Here is a 20,697-nt window from a genome sequence, read left to right on the forward strand (position 1 = left end):
TATCCAAATCATACCCTTATTATTCCATAGGACAATACATTGGCAACAATATTCAAATCAATGAACCAAGATGATAAAATACATAGCAACATCAAATATATGTAACTATTCTGAAATAGATTACAATGTACACTGAGAGAGATAAAAGAGCAAAAATATGTTGCCAGAAAAGAAGTGCTGAAGCTTCACTAACTGCATAACCCCTCAAGCTAGCAATTGCTCCTAGTAAAATAGCACTTGGTGTTGTGTACTGCAACAAAAGCACAAATCTATACATAGCATCATCCAAAACTAGGAGATGAAGTTTATCGGCCAATGCCACGATCCCAATTCCGAGAAGAGGAAGCACTAAGAGTCTTGCTACAATTATACCAATTGTAGTTCTAAGTCCAAGCTTAGATTCATTTGGTCCTTCACCAATCATACCCCCTAATATGAGCATAACAGAAGGTACCATTGCCCCACCTAGTATCTCCAAACTGTCTTTGATGAAAGATAACGGTGCATCGAGTCCAAAGAACACGGATTTAAGCTGAGGCACCATGCCGATGATGATAGCTAATAGGGAAGCAATTGTCGGGGGTTGAAGTATGTGCTGGATTGGGGTTTGTTCGGCAACGATTCTAATCCTCCTCACAACTCTAGGTTCAGCCAAACACCTAATGGACCTAGGACTGTTTGCACTGGTTTCTGTTGTGGTTTCAAGATCGGGAATACTTGTTGAGGAAATACCCGAGATGCTCTTAAAGATCCTAGCAATAAAGGGTGTCTTGGAATGTTCATCCTCCTTATCCTCAATGCCAGGCCACTCAGCTTCTACGAGAAGTGGTCTGCTGATATCGTTAAGTGTCTGCTCTTCAACAATTTCGGCTCCTTCCTCAACAACCTCATAATACTGCATAGGAGGCTCCATCATGTGATAAACGAGTGTGTAAACAAGTATTACAGCAACCCATTGAGAAAAGGAGACATAAGCCACCCCTCGGGTGTAGCAACTTGGTCCAAATGGGTTATCTTTAGTATGACAAACAGATACAACTATCGAAAGTGCGAGATTTCCGGTGTTTCCGAATCCTGTCATTATAATAGTAAATCTTCTCAACTCTGGAGGAGGGCGACATATGAGCACCACTAAGTACCCAAGAAAGCAACCAATTGCCGTACTCACTAGTACATTAACAGGGATAAACAACCAATTCCCAAAGTTCTTAAGAGTAATACTTTCACCGAGCTCGGTAAATATAAGGCAAGGCAAGAACAGAGCAAACACAAGCTTACTAAGGAGTTTAAATGTAGCTTTGGGGATGAATTGTTTTCTCGGGTTTGCGAGAACCAGTCCTATAACTATTAGGCAGAGCAGCTTCAACAGAGGCATTATAGCCATTGCCACTCTTGCAGCACCTGAATTCATATTATATTCATATGAACCAGCAAAATCTCCTGACATGTTTCAAATCAAAAACTTGAAGACAAAGAACACAATCCACTCCTGCAATAAATCATACAGTGAACACAAAACTCAGATTCCAACAACATCACAAGCAAAGTCAACTGCAAAAATTATCAACTACCAACCATCAAAATCAAACTATATGACAATACAAGATCATTGAAAAAGACAAAATTGGTTCCAAATTATGTCAGCAAAAAACCAAACCATTTAATTAAAAAATAAAATTTTGGAAAACACCCAAACAGTGTTTTAGATTGCACTCAACAACTACGATTCATCTGCAACATTGCAGTTACCGGAGTGTCGGCGACAGCATCGTGACTACAAGTGCAGTCGCATCAGCCACATTTTCCTGCAACTTGCGGTCATATTTTACTGCAACCGCAATTTAAAACACTCCACTAAAGTTCAGAATTGTCCAGAAGAACAACACTGTAGTTTGAATTACAACTCCAATAACTAAGATCAATAAAAATATGATAAGATCCAAAGGTTGTGACCAAAATTTTGATCAATAAAATAAAAATTAAATAATAAAATTAGTGTTTATTGATAAGTGACAAATTGAAGAACAATATTCAGAAAAAAGGGGTGAAGAATAAGAAAACTTACAAATCAAATTTGGAGACCCTGTTGGGAAAAGATTCAAGCTTTCACGTTTATCTCACTACCTTTGAAGAAGATAAGACTCAAATCACAAAATTGTAAACAATAATAAAGGGTACAAGAAATTATCAGGTTCAGCTAGGAATAGAAACACGTGAGTTTACGTTGAGACGTATATATGTAGAGATAAATAATAAAATTCGAATGATACATTAAATATTTAATTTTAATTAAAATTTAATTATTAATTATAACACAAATAATAATGTGTTGTATATATCTCTTTACAAGTATTTTTCAATATTTTAAGTCATGAGTTTTTCTACCTATTTAATTAAAAGATTATTCATATTAAAAAATAATTAAGCATGGTAGAATTTGAAATTGAGAAAATAAGATTATTGGAGGAATTATTTGTCTTTTTCTTCAGTCTTCTTCAATTTTGCTTGTATTGAAATAGAAACATTCTATAAAATTTTAAGAAACTTTCAGATAGAATAATCAATCTGCTTTTATATATTAATTATTATGAATAAAATAGTATAAATATTAGACTGAATATGCATTTTAAATAATATAAAGTATGATGAGTATAATATGTATATAATAATAGTGTAAAATTTATACACAGTCAATGTATTATTTGCTATTCATTTTGTTTTACTTTTATTTAAGAGTCAATAATAATTAAAAAATGAATGTGAATAATATAACGACAATATAAAAAAGTATTAATATCTCTTTTTCTCAAGTATGATATGTTTAGCTAAATATGTTTTTTTGGTGTAATACTAATGGTATTTTATCATATTTGGTAAGAAATTAATATATTGCAGAATCCATAATTTATCCTCTCCATAAGTGTCCAGGAATGGAACCTTGAAATATATTCTTTTAAAAAGCCTTAATCTAACTTATTTATAAATATAAAAGTCTAACCCAATTTATTATAGAGTAAATCATAAGCTCTCATTTTAATAATCAATACATGACTAAATATATGCTAAAAATAGTGGTCATATTTTGTATCCATTAAAGAAATTGTTGGAAAGTAGCAAAATTAAAGTGACATTCTATCAAAGATATAATATATAAGGAAAGGGATTCATTCCCGTACATAATGACATATGGCAAAAAAATATTTTAACAACTATAATTACATATTATTTTCTATTAAAAATAAATAAAAACTTTTGAAAAAAATTTCATCTTCATATTCCAATACTAAAGAGGAGTTGAACTCAATATATAATGTACCAAAAACAAGATAGAATATAACACTTATAACTCATTAGTCTGAATTTCTAATATTTTATTTTTTAAATATTAAATGAGTGAATTTCATTGATGCCAAGAATTAAGTGTGTCATGTCATGTGCCACTTCTTCTGATCAGTTGAAAAATATATATTTAAGTTAAAACCAAACCCATTTCTCAAATTCCTTCTTTTTTCACAACACAATAACAACAATCCATAGTTACACACATACCCATATGCCCTAATAAGGTTCCATTTTTCATCCTCATGAGTTGGGAACCACATATGCACAGAATTATATTCTTATCATATTATAATCTCACAATTTATAAATTTAAACTATAAAATTAATATATACCAAACGCACGGTTAGTGTCCAAGAATACATGGTGTACTTTAGCATGAACAAATTGCGGTCCAAAGAATATTCTAATAATAGGGATCTCGATTTGTACTAGTTTGTAAGAATATTATTGATTTTCAAAATTACAACAACAATCAAGTCTTTATCCTACTAGGTAAGGTCGATTTTTGATGACTTTAGTGACTCTCCTAGGCATTTTCTTATGATTATCAAAATTATTGGAAAATAAATATTATGAATAGATAATAGTATTATCAATAGGATGATAAAAGCAGATAAATTCAGGTCTGATACAAAGCATAGGAACAAAAACAGTTAATTTGTGCTATTTTCATTCTTTCCTCACAAGATATGTTACATAAATATGCAGGAATTGAAGTATTGAAATTTGCAAATCAAAATATGCATATACAGAGTAATGGATATGATCACAAGATAATAAGTTCCTAGTGAAGCAACTTTTGCTTCATTGCATGCAACTCTACTATAACATCTTTTATGTTCATTCTCTGAGCAGGGAATTCATCAGAACAAACAACTCCAATCCTAGCTAGAGATACCAGACACTCCTTGAATTTATCTTCCATCTCTTGTTGATGTTGTGTAATCCTCATTTGTTCTTCATGATATACGGTAAGCAATCGCGCATCGGCTACCTCGGTTATTCCTTCTGGAATTGCCATCTTACAGTAATTGTGTAGGCTTAGACCCTCACCAAACATGCTATCTGTTGGTCTCTTTCCGGTGAGAATCTCTAATAGAAGAATTCCATAGCTGTAAATGTCTCCTTGTGGTGATTCTAGGCCACCTGCTCCATACTCTATTTGATTTGAAAAAAACATTATTTACACAATAATGAAGGAAAGGACTATTTACAACATTTGTATTGATCATAAACCAATATTTGCGAATATTAAGGTTTGTGGAACACTTTACCAGGGGGAACATATCCAATGGTTCCTTTGATTGTAGACGATTTTGCTTGCTCTCTGATTGAATAAATTGCATCCTCCTGAAGTAGCTTAGCTAATCCAAAGTCTCCTAAGTGCGCAACTATGTCATCGTCAAGAATGATGTTGCTCGGCTTGATATCGCAGTGAACAATAGCTTGCTGTGATTCGTGCTGAAGATAATCCAATGCATGAGCTACATCAAGAGCAATACTTATCCTTTGTTGAAGGTTGAGGTTTAGATTTTGAGGCTCGTGTTGCTCGTTGTTGTGCAACAAGTTTTCTAGACTTCCATTTGGCATGAACTCGAAAACTATAGCCTTGAAATCTTCGCCTTTATAATCAACACTTGAACAACAAGTTAGTATATTGACAAGATTCCGATGCTTGATTTTTCCAAGAGCGTTGCACTCAGCAACAAAACTCTTCGTTCCCCCGCGTGTTTGAAGATTCAACACTTTTATAGCAACAGGTCTTTCAAAGTAAGGAAGAGTTCCTTTATATACAGAACCAAAGCTTCCGGTGCCTACTAAGTTCATTGAAGAAAATCCGTCGGTTGCTTGATGTAGCTCTCCATAAGAAACCCTCAAGTACTTATTTTTCATTGATGGCGAAGAAGATAACACTTTGGCCTTTTTCTTGAGATAATAGAGACTGATCAGAATTATGAAAAAGATCAAAATCCCACCACTTACAATGATGATGATCAATCTCTTTTCATAAGACCACTTGTGTTTCTTCGAGCGCGAACTAGGACATGCTGGAAACTTCAACTGAGGTATCCCACCACAAAGATCCTTATTTCCAATGAGTGAAAATTTTGTGATATTACTGAACACTCCTCCTATTGGAACTTCGCCATAGAGATGGTTAAAAGAGAGGTCTAAAGTATTCAACAAGGTCAGATTTTCTAGTCTGCTTGGGATTGTTCCCGAAAATTGGTTGTTAGAAAGGTCTAAAAGTTGCAGAGATCTTAAAGTGGTTAAGAATGAAGGAATAGTTCCTTGTAAGGAATTGTTGGCTAGACCAAGCATTGTTAATGTTGTACAAGCACCAAGTTCCATAGGAATTTCACCTGAGAAATTGTTGTATTGTAGATAAAGCATTGAAAGGTGATTCATGTTACCAAATCCTGAAGGAATTAGACCAGTGAATGAGTTCTTTGATAAATCAAGATTTATCAAACCTTCTTGATTACCAAATGTTTCATTTGATATATCACCACTTAACTTGTTTCCAGAAGCATTGAAATAATGCAACATTGTGCAATATCTAATGTTTGATGGAATTCTTCCTTCAAAATTGTTACTATTCAGATATAGCTCAGACAACACAGTAAGATTTCCAATGCTAGTAGGAATATTACCAGATAATCTATTTTGTTGCAAATCCAAATTTTCTAAAAGTTTAAGACTTTTTATTGAATCTGGTATTGACCCTTCAAGGAAATTTTTTCCCATAGCAAGAAAACTTAAGCTGATTAGTTGTCCAATTCCTTCAGGTATTACACCAGATATTTGATTATCCTGCACTATAAATGTTTCAAGATTGGTAGAAAAGTTGCTTATAATATCTGGTAATGCACCACCAAATTTATTGGCTTCAAAAGTGATAAGTTCCAGTTGAGTGCAATTGGTTAAAGAGTAAAGAAAATCCAAATCATGAGCTTTTCCACTTCCAAAACTATTAGCAGCAATGTTAAACAATTCTAGTTCACTTAAGCTTCCTAAGGTTAAAGGAATTGACCCTTCAAAAGAATTTTCTACAATCTCAAGCCATTTCAACCTTGTAATATTGGATATTGAAGATGGAAAAGTTCCACTGAATTGGTTCTGTCCAATAAGGAATATCTCAAGATTAGGAAAAAAAAGGTCTATATTTGATGGAATAGTTCCAGATATTTGGTTTCCTCCTAAATCAATAACTTCAACATTTGTAAGGTTGTAAAGTGAATCAGGAACTATACCTGATAAATTATTTGAAGATATAAGCAAATGTTTCAAATTTATCAACTTACCTAAAGTATAAGGTATACTTCCTTCTAAATGATTCCTTCCAAGTGATATTTCCACAAGGGATGAAAGATTTCCCAATGAAAGTGGAATTGTACCAACTAGATTATTTGCACCAAGAAGCAATTGAGTAAGTTGAACCATAGATCCAAACCATGATGGAACATTTCCAGTGAGATTATTATATATAAGGCTAATTACCTGAAGACTTGAACAATTAGAAAGTTCATGAATAATCTCTCCTTTGAGATTATTATGGCTTAAATCAAGAACTTGCAGCTTCTTTAAATTACCAACTTCTCTGGGAATTTCACCATGCAAGTTGATATTAGAAAGATTAAGATTTTGTAGGAAAGTTAAATTTCCAATGGATGGTCCTAGAGTACCACCCCAATCTTGATTCTGCAATTGCAAACTAGAAACTCTCATGTTACTTGGACTGCAAGTAACACCTTGCCATGTACAAAATGACACAGAATCATTCCATGATGGTAAAGAATCAGAAATGGAATTAGTAAGTTTTTGTTTCAAATCAAGCAAGGCTAGTTTATCAGTATTTGAAGCCAAAGATAAAGCCTTTGTAGCTGATGGAAGAATATAGAGCAAAAACATGATAAAGGGTATCATTACTTTTCTAATAGCCATCATTTTGAAGTAGGGAATAGAAAGTGGAAGTGGAAGTGAAAGATGAAGATAATATTTGGTTCATGATGTTCCTTTCTTTTATAAACATTTTTTTACCTAAGTTAGTGAAGATATCACTTTAGTTTGGATTGACTTGAAAGTCAATGTGAAAAATATGAAAACTACTTTAGTTTGGATTGACTTGAAAGTCAATGTGGAAAATATGAAGAGGTCACATCTTTATAAGATGTCTCGTTCTCTATCTCAAACCAATCAGATATTATCAGGTGAACAAAAAGTAATATTTTGATTGATTTGGAGAGAGAATAAGACATAATTGAATATAAGTGATCTCTATCCACCATATACACCCTTTCTAACACATTAAATTATAACATAAATTGTTCCATTATATTTGGTCCATTTTATCAATAATGTTATTTAGTTGTCCATGAAATATTTATATTTACTTTATTGAGAAAAATAATGTGGATCAGTTGTTATGTTGCTGTCTCTTTTTTCTTCACATTATTATTATTATTTGGGGATTTTAAGAAAGTCAACAATGTATGTTTGATGAGTAAGTATATATTTTCCTTTAAAATAAAGTTTATAAATCCTTCTACATAAGAAAGGAAAAGATACTACTTATAAATTAATCATTATAAAAAATATCACACATAAGCTTTTCTTATAACATGAGATTTTTTTAAGAATATATATCTTTTTTCCTGTAAAATATACTAAAAACTAATAGATTTATATTTTGAAGAGAAACTTTCCTTTATTACATTCTTGTTATTTTATGGCACAGTTTTCTATAATCATTGCAATAACTCGAGAGTCAATAAACTCAACAGAAGTTGACATTTAAAGATATCAATGCAATACTCTATAGTCAACCAATACCTAGAATTTCATCCTAATAATTGCAATTATTTCAAAGTCAATAACAGAATATTTCACACCACATGTTGCATTCATTATAAACTCTTGACGTCTTAGCTGAGAAAAATTGAAATATAAAATATGATAATGTTATATGATAGGCATCTCTTTTTGATAGGGTATCTATGTAGTAGGTTTGAGATATTTTTGATATAATATTGTATTGCATACTTACACTACTAAACTAACATCTTACTAGTTGCTCGGTACAAGTTGCTCGGTATGAGATTGTGATTAGATAAAATAGTTTCTAAAATTCAAATTAAAAAGATAATTAAATTTTAACACATACATAAAGTTGACTGAATTAAACAAATATAAATAAATGCTAAGATTAGGTTTAAAAGAAATGTGAATTGAGAAGAAAGTATTCATTGCAGTTTTTATATTGGAAATATAGTATGTAGTTTTTTCAATAAAAGTATTGTATTCTTATATTATGACATCAATCTCAGAGAAGAAACCCAACAATTAAATGGAAAGTTTATCTCACGTCGTGTTTGACATAATCAACTAATCAAGTGAAATGTGCATAATGGTGTGGACATGATATCAGGTATATAATGACTGCTGTGCCTTCAAATATAAACACTCCATTTTTATATACACAATTTATCACCTCAATCTAATGGGTTTGAGGAATGAGGATATCTGGCTGCTAACAGGATTATAATAAATCATAAAATAATATGTGAGACTCAAATAAGAATGAATATTTTGGCCTAATATAACACACGATAATTCAATGAAATATTACACTATTATATAAGATCAATGTTTTATTGTTAAATAATTCAATTTTCATGTTATTAGGTATGCTTAATTACATAAACACTGATCATGTATTCTTATGCTTGGCTCTTGCAATCTAATTATTTTAAGTCACCCGTGACAATCTAGAGAACTTAATATTTTCAGCATATCAAAATTAAACTCAAATAATGACTAGTGGTTTTTTTAAGAAATAAAAACAGAGTGAATAACAATGCATTGATTTAGTGATATAAAACTCTACTAAATCCTTGGATATCATACTCGACCAAAGGTCAAATGTTCATTTGTTGAAACTTGAAAGCGGCACTTGTTGATAAAAACAATCACACATCTCCAAAGAAATTAATTTATTAATTATACTAAAACAAAAACTATTAGGCATTCTATATTTTTTTTTGTTTCTCACTCACACGTATCCTCTCGCATCGAAGGCAATCATGTCCGAGCCAGAAATATCCACAAGTATGTAGAGTTAACTCTCCCATCAGGTATTTTTTCCATCCATAAGACTCAAACCTAAAACCTTGCTTAAGGGGAATCAAACATGTACTACTTGAACCAACACTTTTTACTTTAGGCATTCTATATGACCCACACTTTTGCATATTGCACTAAAAGAAATACACTAACCCACTGCATATCCAAAAAATATTAAATGAAACTGAAACTAAGAAAGGTGGGTGCAAATAGATCACCCATAAGCTTTTATTTGAATAAAAACTGTGTCCATTACTAAAACATGTTTGCTACTATTATGCAGAAACTCTGCATTTTTTATAAACTCTCAGGGAGTATAAGATTATTATTTGGAAATTATTTTTGCTTCAACTTAGAGTGTAGTTCATGCTTCACTCAAACATATATTTATGATCAACTAGAAAAAACTATGAACGTTAAACACAAGTAGATAAGGTTAGATCTCAATGTGATTACAGAGTACAGACATATTAACAAACCTGAATCAACACAATCACTCCATCTGAGCACTACAAATATGAACTGCAAAAAGTATAGAAAAGGAGGGGAAAAGCTGCCTATACAATCACACAATCACTTAGATAAAAAAGCTGAAGGTTAAATTAAGTTAATTGTTTCCATTCCTCACCTTCTTAGCTGGAACTTTCTCTAAGCAGAGGATATAACAGTCTACGTCAGAAGCATACCGATTCCTGGAATTCATTTGTTATCCTCGATCCATGGCCAATATCATTAACACTGGTCCTCAGCATGCTAGTTACAATCCTATAATCAATTTGACAAAAGGAGGAAAAAACTGAGAAGGGCAGAAGAAGGATGCCTTTGCAAGTTTACTCTTGAGTCCCACTTTGTTGTCATTGGGTGCTGCGAGTCAACCCTCCACGTGTTACATTTCTGCAAAACCAATGATATCAAAAAATACCATCAAGAATTAGATTCATGTATGTTGATGATTGATCAACATTGTAAAGAAGTATTGATGAATGCCACATGTAGAGGGTTCTAAGATAAGAAATCATGAAAGATAGTTAGCCTAAGAGAGCCCAAAATTGCAACAGTAAAACCAACCCAATTTACTTTCTTGGTTATATGTAAAGTACAGGGGCTAATCATGCAACACCAAGTGGCTTTGTGTGTTTCTGAAACAACAACAACAATAATAATAATAATATAAAGACAGAATTCAGCTGTGAGATGCTACGAGGACATGTGTCACATGACAACGTGAAATGAACAGCCGTGTAAGATTTAATTATGGAAGAATGATTTTGAATATAAATTTGTAACATATTGCTTGATATTTTTAATACCGGACAAACCAAACTTGATTTTCTAGGCTCTTGACTGATATGTAACAATTTAAATATGGTAATTTTAGAAGTAATTGTTAAGCTCTGTTACGTTTGCAAAAATTATTAGACTAAAATTGCAGCGTCTTGGTACCGAAGTAAGAATTGTCTATCAGGTAGCAAACTAGTGGAGACATTTCTACGGACAAAAATTCAAAAACCATACATCAAAGCACATCCCAAAGCCTATTACCCAGGAAAATGAAATACTTTATATGCATGGACCATGGGCAGTTAGACAGAAAACCCTTGCAAAATATATCTTCAAAGGAACAGTAAAACAAAAAACAGAATGAATCCATAAATGGTAAAATGCCCAACTCAAACCATTTGCAGAAAAAAGCAAGTAAAATGAGCACTAAGGCAATAACTATATCTATTATGGTGAGGAATCCCATAAAAGTATCTAGATTAGTACCTTCCAGAAATCAGCTGATGCTGAGCACTGTTTACAGGGGCCTTTACATTGCTGAACCGCTTTGCTCTGCTATCTTGTTCTTTCTCCACACGCATAGCAGCCACCTCCTTCTCCATGGCAGCTACTTCCCTTCTCATCTTCTTTGCTTCAACTTCCATGGCTTTGGTCAATGTATCTACCTTCTTTGCTAACATCTGGTTGATAATGACCATTTGAAACAATTAGCTAGGATTATAATTTTAGAAATTAGAAATAGAAGATTATTATCCCGAAACAATTAATAAACTAAACACTTACTTCGATTGCATCGTCTTTATCTTTTAGGCTTTGGTCTTTCTCATGACCAGCTTTCCTCAAGGCCATGACCTCTTTCTGCAGCAGGTCATACAAAACACCTGGGACGCTATCCCCTGTACCCACTGTTGGGGAGTCACTTGGCTTATCATCGGAACTTCCTTTCCAATCATCATTTGCCTCTCTGTCTTTAGTTTCTTCAATAGATTGGCTGACTGAGTAACTAGGAGGTGTTCCATTCAGCAGAATTTTACTCCTTTCAAGTGACCTTGTGCCACCATCAAAAGATTTGGATGTTCCTTTAGCATGTTTCAAAATAGTGCTAGAGGATAGAGATGACCTCGGTTGAGAGGATGGTGTTCTCTTCGGCAAAAACCCATTAGATGTTAGTTTTGAGAAGTTATCAGCTCCCCCTAGGGATTGACGACGAGAAGAGCCATTGCTTATACATCTTCCCTCTGAGGTTCCGTGATTATTACTGTTTGAATTTCCTCTCAAACTGTCCTCTAGCACTTTAAGTCGTAAAAGATATTTTTCCTGAAAATTTAAGAAAAACTTGCCTTGAATAATGGAAACTAATTTCCTAAGTTAATAGATAGGCTGTAAAACCAGATTATTACTTTCAACTGTGCCTCAGATTTTGCAGTGCGCTCAACAATAGCAAGCTTGTCGCGGAGCTGCTGCATGTCTCCCTACAAGCAATAATAAGTGGAAACTGTATTACAGCAAAACCAAATGCAGGAAAGTTTATATCAAAAAAGAAGTGGAAGGAAGCAAAGATAGAGTAAAAGGAGCTCAACTCAACCATTAAATCCAAAGGAATCTTTACCTGCAAGAATCTACGTTCTTCAAGCCATTGTTTGACAGGCATCACTTTATCATTAGCATCTTTCCATTCATTTGCGACCACAACAGCTACTCTGTTTGCTGTTACCTTGGCACGAGCCAACTCCCTGTCAAGAGTTTTTCTTTCTTCCTAAAGAGTATCAAATAAAACACACAAAAATAAATATGCTATTAACTTGAGGCAATATGTGTATATGACAAAGAATAAAGCAACTGGTAGATTGAACTTTCTGAAGACTACATATTACATTCATTTCTTGAACTTTCCGCTGATAATCTCTCACAGCATTTGCAGCTGCGCCACCTGCAAGGACGGCCTCTTCTAGCTCCCTAACAGTTTGGGTGAGCTTTTCAACCTCTGCCACCTTCTGTCTATGCATTTTGTCCAAAATTTTATTTTCTTCCTGATAAAAATGATGATGAACAAGAAGTAAGAAGTTACATATTTATGCTTCTGATGTGCCAGGAGAGAGAAACATCATACAAGATTGCAAAATACCTGGCAAATCTCAATCTGTTTACTTAGCTCTTGATTTTTGTTTTGGAGATCATCCACCATGGAGGCCTTAGCCAAGGCAACCTGAACAGTTCTCTCAGCTTCAAGTAGTGCTGCTTCTTTAGATTTGGTAAGACGATCTAAAGCTTTGTTATCATCTTGAAGTTTAGCCATCTGCAAGGAACAAAAAGAAGGAAATAAAGTCAAAAACCCTCATGACAAACCAGACTCAGCCCCCTCCATCAATTCTTTTTCAAAGGTATTATAATATGAAGTCCATGAATAAGGTAATACCTCTTGCCGAGCAAGCTTGAGTTCAGCCTCCAAAGGAGCAAGAATTGCTTCTATCGGAGGCATGTCATCATCCTTCTGAGCAGCATGGACCCTTCGAAGAGTGGCTTCAGCTGCAAACTGAGCTGCCATTGATGCCTTCTTTTCATCGTTTATTTTCTTTATTTCAAGATTCTGCCAGAAATATTCTATTCAGTGAACATGTCATGTAACTTAGGAAAATGACCCATGCTAAAGTTGATAAAGGCCCCGAGAATTACTTTGCTTTCTAGAAGAGACTCCGTTAATTTTAGCTTCCCTTCAACCTTTGACAGTATTTCAGTAAGCTATAATTCAAGCAAAAAGCAGAAAAGTAAGTTACTATTGAAGCAGGTTTTAAGCATGCAACAATATTAAGAGAAAGTAAAACCTGCAGCAGAAATATGAATAAGCCAAAGCATGGTAAAAGAAAAAATTCCAATGAGCTCAACTAAGACAAAAAAAAACAATGCAAAGAAAAGAATGATTAAACTGAACCAAGAAAAAATTAAATTATTACAAAACTCCGGCGAAGTACAAAACTTAGACATCACCAGCAGCCAAAACATAATGACTATATTTATAGAAAATTATAATTATTATCAACAAAACAGAAGAGTACAACTGGACAAGGATAAGATACTCTCATGAACTGATAAATATAAAACAAAACAAATTAAGGAGTCTAGCAGTGCAGTAATGAAAATACAATTGTTGCATAACTACGGTCAGATAATACGACAGATAATAACCCTGCAATATAAAGTAATTATATTAAACAACAAAACTGTCAAATATCATGACTTCATTTATAGTAGACAACACAAATGTTGATAGTAACTTGGACATTATCAAGATGTAAATACAAATCTAGAATTACGAGTAAATGTATAGTGCCATGTAAAAATTGAAAACACCACATTTTTCATTTTATAAGTACTACAATTTTCTTTTTATCTGCCGTTTAAGGTGGTTGCAAAATAATTTAAAATGTCACTAAATACCTTGATAATAACAAAAAAAAATAACCACATTTGACTATATTACCCTTTATTGACATACTAAATATTATTATCACTATTAATATTCTCTCACTTATAAACATTAAGGGTGTAGTTAGAAAAAATTATTCAATGCTTCACTAATTTTCTTAAATGACAGATAAAATGAAACAAAACAAATTTTATAATGCAACTGAGAAGAAAGAACGGAGCAGTGGTGGATCTTGCATACACTTTTTTTGGAGGAGCTACTAGACTTAATCAAAAGTTAATGAGTTTCCTCTTAAAAATGCATTTTTTATGCTTGTTATACCATTTCAAGATAATTGTACCACTCCGAATACACCTAAAACAAGTCATATAAAATTTACAAGAATTTCATAAATCAAGTACCAAATCAATAGAAATGTTCCATTTTCTTTCCGGATTCACCCATTTTAGTAGAATAAAAATGATCAACTTTTTATTCTCATGCCATATCCTAACCTGTTTATAAAATACATCAAAAATCAAACAACATCAACAATCAAGCCTTACTCCCACACTACATGGGTTGAATGATGCCATAATATGCACTATTATTGTCGCGTAGCCGAAAATCAAGGCGCAACTACTGACCCCAATTTTCGGTTACGTGACAATTATAACATGGAATCAAACAAAGAATAAAATGCTTATGTTCTATTTCGACTCCTACACTTCAAATAAATGCTACACTCTAACATAGTAACCAAACACAAATGTTTCCAATTAGGCCAACAATTTGATTATACTTGGTGTAACTCAAATACAATAAACAACATTTAAATTAGTAATTACTAAATATTAATTAACGTAATAACATCTACATGGATTATACTTAGGACAATCTTTAAATAAATAAATAAAATATAAAAAAATTAGATTGACCTCTTCAACTGCTTTTTCTCTAAGCCTTTCAGAAAGTCTCAATGCTTTGATTTCAGCTTGCGCTTCTGATAACTCTCTATCCTTATCTGCACACACACACACACAAAGAGAAACACAATTAACAAACACGAAGCTAAGAAAAATTCAGCTGAAGAACTCTTCAGATCGAAACCGCATTTTCGCACCTCGAACTTCATTCTCGAGCCGATTGAGCTCAACCTTCACCGGATCCGAACCGTGCAACAGGTTCATGAAGTCATCGGCGTCCATGCTCGGCGGCCTCATCGAGCCACGTCTCCGTGATGACGAGCCTCTACCTTCCTTGCACGAACTTGACACCACCACCACCTCCTCCGTCGACCGGAATCCCCCGTCGCTGGTAAACTCCGCCATCGCCGATCTGACCGGTGCCGAAAACCTACTCTATCTCACATCCAAATGCTGAAAACCACTAGGCTTCAAAATAAGATATATAGATATACATATATATATATATATATATATATAGAGAGAGAGAGAGAGAGTAAAGAGAATGAGAATAACTGCTTTTGGCTGTTTCTTTCTTTTGTGTGTTTGTCTGTATTAGAGTGACACTCAGTTAATAAGAGAATAAGGTTCACTCACTATGCTAAATATATATATATACAAAATATCTCTTCCTATTCTTATTTAAACTTTCACCATTCCTTATCATTTGTGTTTCAAATTTTCAATAGTTATGTAATAAGGATAATAGGCCTCAAAATATTTATTTCTCTGTATCACAAATCAATCATATTATAACAAGTAATTAAAATAAATTATTTTTTATTTTTATGTTTTTTTTCTTAATTACATGACATTTTTTTGATAGAATTTACATATAATGAGACACCAAATTTTGGGACAAATAATCTCCATTCTAGTTCTTGAGGATAAGGAATGAAAACACTTTAGAGTATATTCTTTTTTTGTCATAACTCTTCTAAATCAAATTTCATTTGTGAGTTGAGTTTTAGATAAAAAAAGATTTTAAAATCATGAAATATATATATATATCTAAGATCAACTCATAAATCAATCGTAATAGGTTTTTTTGTACGATGGAAATTACAAGAGAGTAAAAAACAATAACAACTAGGAAAGCAAAGAAAGATCCAAGTCAGGAGCTCACTTTTCTTTCCTAAATAATGGAGCTCACTTTTTAACATCTATCTTATAGAAAAAATTGTAACATAAACATACTATATTTTAGAATAAAACTACTATTTTACAATAAAAAAGAAATAACTGATTTTGTTGAGAAATGATTCCAAATTTTGATATGGAAAATAAATTTAAATTTCATAAATTATTTATAACACTTAATGACGCATGTGAATAAAAACTGTGAATAATTATACCCAAAATATATGTTTATATTGAATTGAGTACTAAACAAAGTAGTCTAAGATTAGCTCTTACTCGGATTCAATAAAGAGGTCCAGTTTACTAACATGTTAATTGACATTTTCATATCTGCCGACCCATATTCTCATTGTTCGGTCGAAAAAAATGATAGAGTTTGATTATAATTTAATTTGAAGAGCTTATATTGGTAAGACTGCAATAAATTTATACAATTACTATACCAATGATATGACAAAAACTCACAATCAAAGTTTTAAGCCTAGAAAAGCAACAAAAATCAAAATATAAAACAAATACAAGACAAAAGAAATACTAGTAATATTTATCATAATAACAACCTTGATATTGCATAAATCTCCTCCATTTACTAAATATATTTTTCCTTCTTTGCTTTGATATCCTTAACACTTATCCATTAAAATTTAACAATGTTAAGGCTTAAGTTTAAAACATAAAAATAACACCAGACTCATACAAAGAGGACATTAATTTTCAATAGGGTCATTAATTTTCCATTACAAGTGTTTATTTCCCTTGAGAATATTGTACTTGCAAAGAGGACAAATTGCATTCATCTTTAGCCATTTCAATATGCATGCAGAATGGAAATGATGGTTGCAAGGAAGAGCATGAAGCTCTTCTCCATTCTCATATGAACAGAGGCATATGCAGCATTCCTGAAAAGCAAAACAACATGAATGAAATGCTCTACTCCGATTTAAACCGACATCAAAGTTCAAACATTTTTCTCGGTTTCTCTCCTCCTCTGTTGCTAAAATAACTCAAGAAATAGTACCGACAGATTTTTGTACCCATGTATCAGGATTGCGATATCTCGGTATCTTCTAAGTTAAAATCCAAGCAGGAAAAGAAACAAAACAAAACAAAACAACCAAGCATTTATCCCACTAGGTGAAGGAATATCTTCGCATGGTTCATGCAGGAAAAGAAAGAAAAAAGTTATAAAAAAAGAGGCAGAAAAGCTTCTAATCCACACAACAAGATTTTAGATATATTCTCATGGTCTATCATGTTATTAGACTCCATGTCTTTAAAGCTATTTGGAAAAAAAGTGAAGTGTTATTTGGTATGAAGGCTATTTTACAAAATGGTTAGCAATGAAGTGAATTCATAACCTACTAGGTAGTATCTCAAATATGAACCAAAATAAGCATCTGAACCTACTATTTGAAGTTGGCAAAGGCAATTTCAAAACTCGGAAATTTGATTTATTATTTTTTCCCCTTTGGGTAACCAGATTTTGACAAACAAGGACATATACAGCAACGATATGAATCATTATGCGCATTGACGAAAGTATAAATCAGTTCGAAGAAAAGATGAACCACACAAGGGTGAAATAAATTGTGTTTTAAGTAATGCATACCATATCCTCTGGTAAAAGTATTCTTTCCTTTGCTAAGTAACCACTGCCATTTTCTATGGGAAACATTGCTCCAGCTCCCGTAGTAGCCTTTTCGTCGTTGCTTAATATTCGAAATCTGTATCTTGGAAGTATAATAAGATTTGCATCGGACGCAGCTTCCTATATTATCCAAAATGACAAACCAAAACAATTAGAAAGCGTACAAGTTGTTTGAACTTTGAAACTTTTCTGTCAGTCTAAAATGTTCTGTGTTCATACCTGTAATGCAAGAGCATAGAGAAAAGCGAAGATGCACGGAAAAGAACAACAGACGGCAATGCCAATCAAGCATGCCAAAAGAACACACAAGATCACAAAGAAAACATCAAATCCCAGAAAGACAACACCCAACCTGTACAAATTTTAAAACATATATTCCCTTTCATTAATGTCAACAAACTTTGCAGAACTCGTCATACAATCTATCAAATAAATATAATCAGAGCGATGTCGTATGTTGCACATACACGTACGGATACGGACCAGTACCATGTAAGGAGAAATCAAAATAAGATTACAACTTATCCCTAATATACAAGGAGGGATTACATGGATAGTTTCTTCGGATATTGAACGAATATAGTAAGCATTGATATGAGTGGTTTTTATAGAAATTCAGAAGGAGCATAAAAATGTAGACCATAGAAAAGGATATTACACTTGCTTGCAGGTTGTGCTGACACATAATAGAGTACATAATCTGTAAGAAAGAGCATTAAAGTGAAGGATCATGGTAAGAGGGGAGAGAGGATTTGAGATGAATTTAGCTGTCAATAACTAAATCTGAGACCTGAAACCGATCTCAACTGTTTTATATAGTGGTCTAGAACCCCAGAAAGTAGTGAAAAAGCTAAGTCTAGAAGCGACTAAAAAATTTAGTGATCAGAATTATAACTGTCATAAGCTATTATGAGGGATTATGCAGAATCTTGTCATTTCAGCACTTAAGTTAGTGTTCGCCCTCACGGGACTAACGAGCAAATAGCAAATAACATGTGTGTGCGTGAGTTCACATGTGATATAAGAACTTTTATAATTTACAAACGTTATTCGTATGAAGTTTGAAAAAGGCGGCGGACTGATCTGCTTTGATCACGGAAAAGCTCACTCAGTCACAAAATTGGTGCAGGTCAAGAGACCTACAGCTCAGATTGGCCTTAAGGCTTACCGGTAAAAACGCGGGGCATCTTGCATAAGTAAATCACCACCAGAGACAACCAAGTAAAAGCCCACTGACCACCAAATCGCGATCTCGATCATAAAGTTGCATGACTCCACAATGTTTCCTGCTCTAAACTCAAACTCGCAGGATTTTTCAAGATCACTGTGTTGAATCATGAAATCAGTGGGGTCATGTGATTTCCATGTCTGCTTGGTCATGAAATTGGTGGTATGGGTTTGGCCTGTGCTGTGAATCTGGTTTCAGGTGTAGTTATTGTCAACCTATATGTATGCATTTTGAACTAGTATTTAATTCAATATCCTCTGTGACTTTTAAACGATACAGTGAATTAATTTTTCCGATATGCAAATATATATGTTTGAATGTAGTTTTATTTAGGATATTTTTTTCGGTTTCTCACAGGTATCCTCGCACTGGAGGCCATCCTGTCCGAGCCGGGAACATCGACATGTATTTGCTATCAAATTGCTTCTCTTATTAACCCACCAGGTCAGTAGTGACTGCAGTTTATTACATTTCCTGCCTAACCCATGAAACTTAGAAGTACAGAATATTTTACACAACATTAAGATAAAGGGGAAACAACAACAGGAGATATTAAGTTTGTCGGAAAGTAAGTCTCACACCTAGTACGGCCCACTTATGTCGGCACGTTGAAAAGCAAGTCTCACATCGCCTAATAACATAAACTAAACTCTCACCGACAAGAGAGAAAAAAACAATTGTTCTTTTCCTCCTCAATCACATGAAAACACACAATCACTAATTTCTCCAAAAGCATACCATAAATTCTTTCAATCCCAGAAACATTCACCTCATGTTATGAAATCAAAACCATATAATCCGAAATAACTAAAAACTCGAAGAATCAATTAATCCAAACAACAATTCATCTAAAAACCACAATGAAACCAAAATACACTACAAAAATGGCAAAATTAAATAGAATTGAACCCACTGTGAATGAGATTAATTCCCAGAGCTCACATCTCTAGCATCATCATGATCATCCTCATTGAAGTTTACAATGACACATATACTCAATCATGTGCTTGGAGGAGAAATTATTACAAGAACGTGATTAATGCATGCATGAATGAAGGGTGAGGATTTTGTTGGAACCATAGCATGAATCCTCCAACTTCCATGTAGAAGTGAGAGAAAGCTTAAGATCTATTTCCAAATTAAATTTTGGAGGAGAATAAAAAGAAATATATAATAAAAAATTCTATTACACTTACCCAAGAGAAATCGTCTACCTTTTTATATATATAAGGATGTTCATAGTCATTGTTGTTATGCATATCAATCTGTTTTTGTATCGTTTCTAACATGTAGTTTGTACATTATAAATGACAAATATATTTTGTGTTAAATATTTATAATTTGCAATTGAATTTGTTCGATTGGTATAATATTTAACTTTTTTAAATACATTTTTAAAATAAGAAGATAATAAAGGTAAAATAATAAGATAATAAAGGTAAAATAATAAGATAATGTTATACAATTTTTTTGTAGAAATAAGAAGATAATAAGGGCAACAAAGAAAATCACAAATCACACCATAGATTGATTATTTTGTGTTTTTCCTTTATTAAGTAGCATAGA

At 33.0% G+C, this 20,697-nt stretch overlaps 4 protein-coding genes across 7 annotated transcripts; all 4 read right to left on the minus strand.

Annotated features, from left to right (window-relative positions):
* LOC109330560 (protein PIN-LIKES 2-like) lies at positions 1 to 14,362 on the minus strand. 2 transcript variants are annotated; one of them, XM_019564803.1, is made up of 2 exons: positions 14,352 to 14,362; positions 1 to 1,489 (listed from the first exon to the last, which is right to left on the minus strand). In XM_019564803.1, the coding sequence occupies exon 2, from the start codon at positions 1,445 to 1,447 to the stop codon at positions 92 to 94; it is 1,356 nt and encodes a 451-aa protein (XP_019420348.1). In that variant the 5' UTR covers positions 1,448 to 1,489; positions 14,352 to 14,362; the 3' UTR covers positions 1 to 91. The 2 variants fall into 2 exon arrangements, with proteins under 2 accessions (XP_019420348.1, XP_019420341.1); XM_019564796.1 differs by lacking the exon at positions 14,352 to 14,362 and adding an exon at positions 2,066 to 2,226.
* On the minus strand, positions 4,102 to 7,314 carry LOC109330539 (probable LRR receptor-like serine/threonine-protein kinase At3g47570). The gene is made up of 2 exons (XM_019564765.1): positions 4,618 to 7,314; positions 4,102 to 4,501 (listed from the first exon to the last, which is right to left on the minus strand). The coding sequence occupies exons 1-2, from the start codon at positions 7,289 to 7,291 to the stop codon at positions 4,128 to 4,130; spliced, it is 3,048 nt and encodes a 1,015-aa protein (XP_019420310.1). The 5' UTR covers positions 7,292 to 7,314; the 3' UTR covers positions 4,102 to 4,127.
* On the minus strand, positions 9,877 to 15,714 carry LOC109330547 (microtubule-associated protein 70-2-like). Of its 2 annotated transcripts, XM_019564785.1 has the most exons (12): positions 15,632 to 15,714; positions 15,274 to 15,529; positions 15,089 to 15,174; positions 13,421 to 13,486; positions 13,164 to 13,334; positions 12,873 to 13,043; positions 12,622 to 12,777; positions 12,357 to 12,503; positions 12,148 to 12,219; positions 11,531 to 12,064; positions 11,234 to 11,427; positions 9,877 to 10,360 (listed from the first exon to the last, which is right to left on the minus strand). In XM_019564785.1, the coding sequence occupies exons 2-12, from the start codon at positions 15,479 to 15,481 to the stop codon at positions 10,321 to 10,323; spliced, it is 1,845 nt and encodes a 614-aa protein (XP_019420330.1). In that variant the 5' UTR covers positions 15,482 to 15,529; positions 15,632 to 15,714; the 3' UTR covers positions 9,877 to 10,320. The 2 variants fall into 2 exon arrangements, with proteins under 2 accessions (XP_019420330.1, XP_019420322.1); XM_019564777.1 differs by lacking the exon at positions 15,632 to 15,714 and having other exon boundaries at positions 15,274 to 15,590.
* On the minus strand, positions 16,847 to 20,237 carry LOC109330573 (E3 ubiquitin protein ligase RIE1-like). 2 transcript variants are annotated; one of them, XM_019564821.1, is made up of 5 exons: positions 20,045 to 20,237; positions 19,072 to 19,346; positions 18,123 to 18,255; positions 17,865 to 18,023; positions 16,847 to 17,154 (listed from the first exon to the last, which is right to left on the minus strand). In XM_019564821.1, the coding sequence occupies exons 2-5, from the start codon at positions 19,281 to 19,283 to the stop codon at positions 16,993 to 16,995; spliced, it is 666 nt and encodes a 221-aa protein (XP_019420366.1). In that variant the 5' UTR covers positions 19,284 to 19,346; positions 20,045 to 20,237; the 3' UTR covers positions 16,847 to 16,992. The 2 variants fall into 2 exon arrangements, with proteins under 2 accessions (XP_019420366.1, XP_019420358.1); XM_019564813.1 differs by lacking the exon at positions 20,045 to 20,237 and having other exon boundaries at positions 19,072 to 19,494.

The sequence above is a fragment of the Lupinus angustifolius genome, chromosome LG02 (assembly GCF_001865875.1).
Source record: "Lupinus angustifolius cultivar Tanjil chromosome LG02, LupAngTanjil_v1.0, whole genome shotgun sequence".
In the NCBI taxonomy this organism is placed as follows: Eukaryota; Viridiplantae; Streptophyta; class Magnoliopsida; order Fabales; family Fabaceae; genus Lupinus; species Lupinus angustifolius.

Coding starts and splice junctions, on each gene's coding strand:
- LOC109330539 (XM_019564765.1), bottom strand. CDS start 7,291: ATGATGGCTATTAGAAAAGTAATGATACCCTTTATCATGTTTTTGCTC. Junction 4,502..4,617: donor CATTGGATATGTTCCCCCTG/GTAAAGTGTTCC, acceptor CAAATCAAATAG/AGTATGGAGCAGGTGGCCTA.
- LOC109330560 (XM_019564803.1), bottom strand. CDS start 1,447: ATGTCAGGAGATTTTGCTGGTTCATATGAATATAATATGAATTCAGGT.
- LOC109330573 (XM_019564821.1), bottom strand. CDS start 19,283: ATGACCAAGCAGACATGGAAATCACATGACCCCACTGATTTCATGATT. Junction 18,024..18,122: donor TCTATGCTCTTGCATTACAG/GTATGAACACAG, acceptor TGGATAATATAG/GAAGCTGCGTCCGATGCAAA. Junction 17,155..17,864: donor TACTTTTACCAGAGGATATG/GTATGCATTACT, acceptor TTTGCTTTTCAG/GAATGCTGCATATGCCTCTG.
- LOC109330547 (XM_019564785.1), bottom strand. CDS start 15,481: ATGGCGGAGTTTACCAGCGACGGGGGATTCCGGTCGACGGAGGAGGTG. Junction 12,778..12,872: donor AACAGATTGAGATTTGCCAG/GTATTTTGCAAT, acceptor CATTTTTATCAG/GAAGAAAATAAAATTTTGGA. Junction 12,065..12,147: donor AATCTGAGGCACAGTTGAAA/GTAATAATCTGG, acceptor TTAAATTTTCAG/GAAAAATATCTTTTACGACT.